Genomic DNA, 6,391 nt, shown 5'->3' with positions numbered 1-6,391 from the left:
AAGAAGAAAAAGAACACTCATAGGACGACAATGAGGAGAGCGATGCAAAATCCCTCTATCTCCACACCTACCTACACTTCAAGAAGGGCAGGGGGAGGAAAACAGGAAGAAAGAAAGAAAGAAAGAGTGAGAAAGAAAGAAAGAAAGAGTGAGAAAGAAAGAAAGAAAGAGTGAGAAAGAAAGAAAGAAAAGAAGTGACAGGGGTATATACAGACGATGATAACGCTAGGAGCAGCAACAAGAAGAAGAATGATGATGATGATAAGAATACCCCTAATCATGTGATAAGGAGATCTTCATGAACATCCTGAGTCCCTCCCCCTCGTGCTTCCCTAAACCGTCAAGCCCCCTCCTGCCTTTCTCTTTGACTGCCTTCTCTCCTTCTGCTTTTTCACGTCTTTGTCCTTCCCTCTATCTCTTTATCTCTCTCTCTCCTTCTCGATTATCTTCTCGAGTCTGCTTACCTGTAAGGCATCAATGAGAGGTTCGAGGGGAAGAAACACACTATCGTCATCGTGTTCATCCTCCTGACCGCCTTCATCTCCCCCTGCTTTTCCTCCCAATTCTCCTCCTCTTGTCTTTGAAGAAGAAGAAGAAGAGAATCTCTTTCTCCCATTGTGGAGATTCTCATGGTGCAGGTGTTGCTGCCTACTACTACTACTACTACTTCCTATAGAAGAGTATGCGGAAGAAGAGGAAGGCCTCACTCCCGCACGAGTTGAAGAAGTATGAGTGTCGTAATTCCGCATCATAAGAGAAGAAGCCTTGCCATGGCGGATTCTTTCACCTTCTCCGTCATATTTTTTCTTCTCATCTTCACCATCGTCCTGATCATCTTCTTCCTCCTCATGAATCGGTTTCTTTTCTCTTCTTCTCTCAGAGAGGGGAGAAGTGAATGCGTTCCCTGACAAATTCAAGTGCTCCATCCGGCATAGAGGAGACAGGAGAGCTGTAGCTAGCCTTGACAAGACACGTGAACTCACCCCACAGCTTTCAAGAGATAAGGACACCAAAGGACAAGCAAACGAAGAATAAGAAGAAGATGAAGACGAAGAGGATGAGACACCACCTCCCCCTCCTCCTACAATACACCCGCCACTACTACTACTATAATGACTATGACTCGCTGCGACGACTGGCTTTCTGCCTTGATGATAATGAGAAGAAGACGAAGAAGAAGATGTAGAAAAGACACCTGCTAAAGATCGACCCTTTCCACCCCCGGTCGATGTATACTGCGTGGTTGAAGTGGAGAGACCTGAAGACAGATGGGAAGACTGTCTCTGATGGTGGCGTGATACAGGAAAGAGGGGAAAGAGGACGTCAAAGAGAGATAGGAGGTCTTCATCCTTTAACAAAGGTGAAGTATGACTTAGGTCTAAGTGCGTTAAATGAACATAGGAAAGATGTGACAAAAAAGACGTTCCTCTCTGGGGACCTAGAGAATTCCTGAGTCGACGGAACGAAGAAAGAAGAGATGACGAAGGACAAGATGACAGGGCAAGATAGCGGATGGAGGAAGACGACGATGAAGATGAGGGGACTAAAAGGCTCTTAAGAAAAGAGAAAGAAGAAAACGATGAAGAGGAAGAAGAGGAAGAAGAAGAAGATGATGTTGGTGTCGGACCCCCATCTTCTTCTTCCTCATCTTGATCTTCCTGTTGATCTTCATCGTCTTCTTCATCGTGATCTATGCCACTAAGATCTAAGCCCCACACCCTCCCTTCTCCTCCTTCGTCTCCTTCTCCCCCCTCTCCTAGAGGCTGAGAAGGAGGAGTTCCCGAGAGAGAAGAAGATGAAGAAGAGAGACAAGGGAGAACAAGGGGTTCAAGAGCCGACAGCTTCCAAGGGTTGTAACCTAGCCGAAGAGATGTTAGGGAAGTACAAGAGGAAAGAAAAGAGGAGAGAGATCCTACTGCATCATCCTCCAAATCATTATCCTGTACAGCGACAGAGAAGGAACGAAAGAGAAAGAGGCGGACAGAGACAAACTACAATAAGCGAGGGGGAGAGTCAGTCAAATGGTCAAAGACGTTACAGTAGTTAAAGAGAGTTCTCTTCTACTTTCTTCCTCTTCTCTCTTCTACTACCACTCTCTCCGAACAGTCTTAGCCCTAAGGAAACGCTCTCATCCTCATCAAGATTTACAGGCACTGTAGGTATGTGCATGCATATAGAGACATATATACAGAGAGAGAGACAGAGAGAGAAAAAGAGAGAAAGAGGTCTCTACGAAGACGGCACCACCTTAGACTCCCTTGTGTCTCTCTAGACAAACGAATACAACTTCTCAATTCACCTCCATACTACTACTACTACTAGTTATACACTTAGCAATCCTATATCTCCCACAGAAGAAGAACAACACCTTAATCTTCAATTGATCGACCGACTTCACTTCCTCTTCCTATCGCAGCCCCGGCTCCTAGCCCTCTTAGCCAGGGGCCATTCTCTTCGTGATTTGAACCACTTGAGGACACCGCGAACAAGCGGTGAGAAGGAGACGAAGGTCCACTTCCTCCTGCTCCTGTCGCGGATATGACCGCCCCTCCTGTCCCCTTGCCAAGACTTCCCCGCCTATGGCTGTTACTGTTGACGGAGGCAGAGGTCTCATGAGGATGAGGATGTTTAGTCGTCAAGTGAAGACCCCCTCCTCGATGTGTCGGACTTCCGCCAGTATTCCCTCCTTGGTGCTTGAATGTGCCTCCCGACGAAGATGGAGAAGACGACGAAGAAGAAGAACTGAAGAAAAGAGATCTCTTTGACGATGACGAGGATGAAGACCCCGACGATAATGAATCTCCTTCTCCTCCTTCTCCTCCTCCTCCTGTGCCTCCCTTGGAAGAAGTCGTCGTCGTAGGTGAAGAAGATCCTGCATCAGATGCCATATGACTGCCGCCACCACCACTCGCTGAGCTGCCACTGTGGTGATTTCGATTGGTAGGTGAACTTCTCCAGTTGAGATCTTCTTCCATTTCTTTCGATTTGAAGAAACTTCTTCTGCTGAGAAATGAAGAGGGTGTATGACTGCTATTATTACTACGTGTCGTCTCGTCTCCAGCCCCACTTCTTCTTCGTCCTCCACCAGTGGTCAAAGTTTGATGGCCTTTGTTGACGCTTCTTCTCAAAGACGTTGACCACTCACCATCTCGACTGAGATGGCTAGTTGCATGAGGTGAATCGACATCACCTCCTTCTATCAGACTTTCCAGTTCTCTCTCTCCACCCCAAGACGTCATAGTAGGTGTAGTGAAAGGCATAGAACATCGATCCTGACTCTTATGACTATTATGGTGATCAGGAGAAGAAGGCTCAGATTTCCGCCATTTCCCACACGGAGGGTGTTGAGGAGAACAATGACGATGATCTTCTTTCTCGCCGCCAGGTGCACAGACATCTCCAGTCAGATTTGCTGCAACCAGGGAAGGTCGAGGAAGCTCAGCATGACTCTTCGAAGATCCATGACCCGTCGCTGCTCCAACGGTTCCTGTACATGATGAGTGGTTAGCCTTTTCATTTCTTAATGTTATAGCCGTTGAGGTAGAACTTGCTGGACTTGTACAATCTTCTTCTCCTCCTCCTCCCCCTCCTGTTCCTGAACTCCTGCTTTCTCCCCCTCTGTCTTCTTTTCCTTCTATTTCTCGTCTCGTTGGTGAGGATGAAGTCGCATTGCACACATGAGTACTATGACTGGGACTACGTAGGGGTGACCCTGGGCCTGCTGAATCTAAACTGACTACTAGCTGTGGCCGAACCTGATGACTTGCATGTCTTCCTGGACTACTACTACTACCACTACTATGACTACTCGGTCCATTGTGAGAAGCATGAAGTGTTCTTTCACTTCCGCCGCCTCCTCGTTCTGACTGTCGTTTCTTCTGTCCCTCCAGTAGACTCGATTCAATGGAACTACTACCACCACTGAGACTATTCGATGAACGATGATGGTGATGATCTCCTGAGATCATACCCCCTACAGGGGCCCCACCCCATGCATTTCCCCCACTACTACTACTACTTGTTGCTGTTGACGTCGTTACAGGATTCTCATGGTTCTGAGTATGAGTAGCCACTCCCAATGAGGATGGAGATGAACCCGAGCCACGAGGACCTCCTCTAGCAGTTTCAGCTCCTACTCCTCTGATTTCTCCTGCTGTTCCCCCTGTAGTTTTATTTAGGGGCGATGATGAAGAAGCGGGCGGTGGCGATGACGACGAAGAAGAAGATGAAGTCATAACAGCATTCTCTTCTCCACCTGCTGGTCTCCCCCACTTCCGTGATGCCGAAGTCGCTTTGTCTTTCTCATTCTTGATTACAGCTACGTAACTAGGGGGACCAGGAGGAGCTATTGAAGACGTCGTTGTGATAGAAGGACTGACAGCATCCTTTGAAGTAAGAGGTGTGGAACACGACGTCGTATCGAGACTTGCTGATGTATCATCTCTCCCTAAGGATCGTGCTGAACCACTCGGCTGAATCTTAAGAGAAGAAGAAGAATGTTTCTTTGCAGGAGACGACGCGCCCGGATTAGCAGGTGTCGAGATCACGACAGAAGCCCAGTTACGACGTGTCGCGGGGGGAGGAGGTGACGCAGCAGGAAGAGAAGGAGCTGTACATACACCTGACTGGGGATGACTGTTCTTGACGGAAGAAATAGTAGTAGATGATGTAGTAGGAGTATCACAAGGAGGCTGTGCCTGTTGCTCTCGAAGAGATCGGGATGAAGATGATGATATGGAGGATGATGATGGTGCCCCAGGGGGAGAAAGAGATGGGCGTCTTTCTTCTTCTTCTTTGTCTTCTTCTCTTCCTCGTTTGGAAGAAACATCAGGATCTGATACAGGTGATGACGGGGTGCGAAGATCAGCTTCTCTATTGTCTGTTGAACGTGTGCTAAACACAACAGACTTATGTTGAGTAGTCGGCGAGGCTGCTCCATGTGTCCTTCTAGAGAACCATACGGATGAGACTTCTTCTACTTTTCGAGAAGAAGTAGGAGATCCTGGATCGATTGATTTTCTTTCTTCTTTCTCTCTCTCAGTTGGGATCCCCCCCCCTGCACTTCTCCTAAGATTACTAGGACTACTACTACTACTACCACTACTACTATTACTCTCCTGTGAAAGTTGGTATTGATGGAAGCTCCCTCTTCTTCCCTTGCGGCCCTCTGTACTCTGACTTGACATGTTCAAACCTCCTGTCTCTGAGACATCTTCTTTTCTCAAATTTCCCTCACCCCCTCCTCCTTCGCCTTTTGAGAAACAAGCCTCTGATGGATTGAAGGGCGACGAAATGGACGTTTGAAGCCCTTCCGATACCCCCGAAGAAGATGTATGAAGATCCCTGTCACCTGTACGACCTATCGAGATGACTGGAGCCGTTGCAGGGCTCCCTACGATCGTTGAGAAACGTGAAGGGAGAATAACCGGAGCAACAGTGATGATATGTCCTCGAGGACGTGGTGGCAAAACAGGAGGAGATGAGGAAGAAGCACCACTCTTTGATGAGGGGAAAGACACGACTGGTGCTTCATTTGACGGACTTCCTTCTCTTCCATCACCCGTCATCCCATAGTAAGCAGGGCGACTCCTTCTGTCCTTACTATCCTCGTCTGTCTTCTCATTGTGTAGAAGGCGATGAGAATCTTTACATGACGCTGATGACGCCCCGGAGGCTGGCTGGGGTACCACAGATCCACTCTCATGCGATGAGGGACTCGACATACCGATAGCAGCACTAGTCGCTGTAGCTACTGCTGCTGACGAAGAAGAAGAAGAATGAGAGGTAGAAGGCTCCAGAGTACCTCCCCCAGAGGTCGTCCTAGGAATCTTGTCTTTGTGTCCTCCTAGACTGCCAAGGTTGTGATGGCGAATCTCAATACCTGCCGTAGGCGTCAATGCTGGCCATGGTGAGCATGGGAGAACATTTGAATCGACATGAAGTCTTCCATTGTCAGGAGTCAGGAAAGAAGTCGGGTTCTCATTTCCTCGTCCTTCTCCTCTTTCTTCTCTTCCATCGATTGCCGTCGTATCTCCTGTACTATGTGGCAGCCCTTTCATAATAGTTGTTGGGGCTGTTGCAGAAGTCTCACCGTCCTCATCAGGTATCATACAGCTTTCTACAGTGCATCTTCTGACACTCTTATGATCTTCTCTTTTTTCTCTGACACCTCCTCCTATGGAAGAAATCGAAGAACAACTCACATCGACATCTCCTATAGCTCTTTCTCTCCATGGACTCTGATGATGTCCTCCATCCTTTGGATATGAAGGATGCGTCGCTGCAGAAAGTTCTTTATCATCTCCACCTTCACCCCAGTTATTTGTATCATAGCATGAGTAATAGTCATCTTCTTCTTGTTCACCTCTTCCTTCTTCTTCTCCTCCTCGTG

The 6,391-nt window shown here is 47.9% G+C and overlaps 1 protein-coding gene across 1 annotated transcript; it reads right to left on the bottom strand.

The window, feature by feature from the left end:
- Nucleotides 1–225: 225 nt before the first annotated feature.
- Nucleotides 226–6,389, bottom strand: CSUI_010217 (uncharacterized protein; the record flags this gene model as incomplete). The annotated part of the gene is made up of 3 exons (XM_068070322.1): nt 2,394–6,389; nt 465–1,940; nt 226–273 (listed from the first exon to the last, which is right to left on the bottom strand). Exons 1-3 carry the CDS (start codon nt 6,108–6,110, stop codon nt 226–228), a joined length of 5,241 nt encoding a protein of 1,746 aa, XP_067917702.1. The 5' UTR covers nt 6,111–6,389.
- Nucleotides 6,390–6,391: the final 2 nt, after the last annotated feature.

This window comes from Cystoisospora suis, assembly GCF_002600585.1.
Source record: "Cystoisospora suis strain Wien I chromosome Unknown contig_6927, whole genome shotgun sequence".
Taxonomy (NCBI): domain Eukaryota; phylum Apicomplexa; class Conoidasida; order Eucoccidiorida; family Sarcocystidae; genus Cystoisospora; species Cystoisospora suis.
This window is presented reverse-complemented; position numbering and strand designations above follow the sequence as displayed.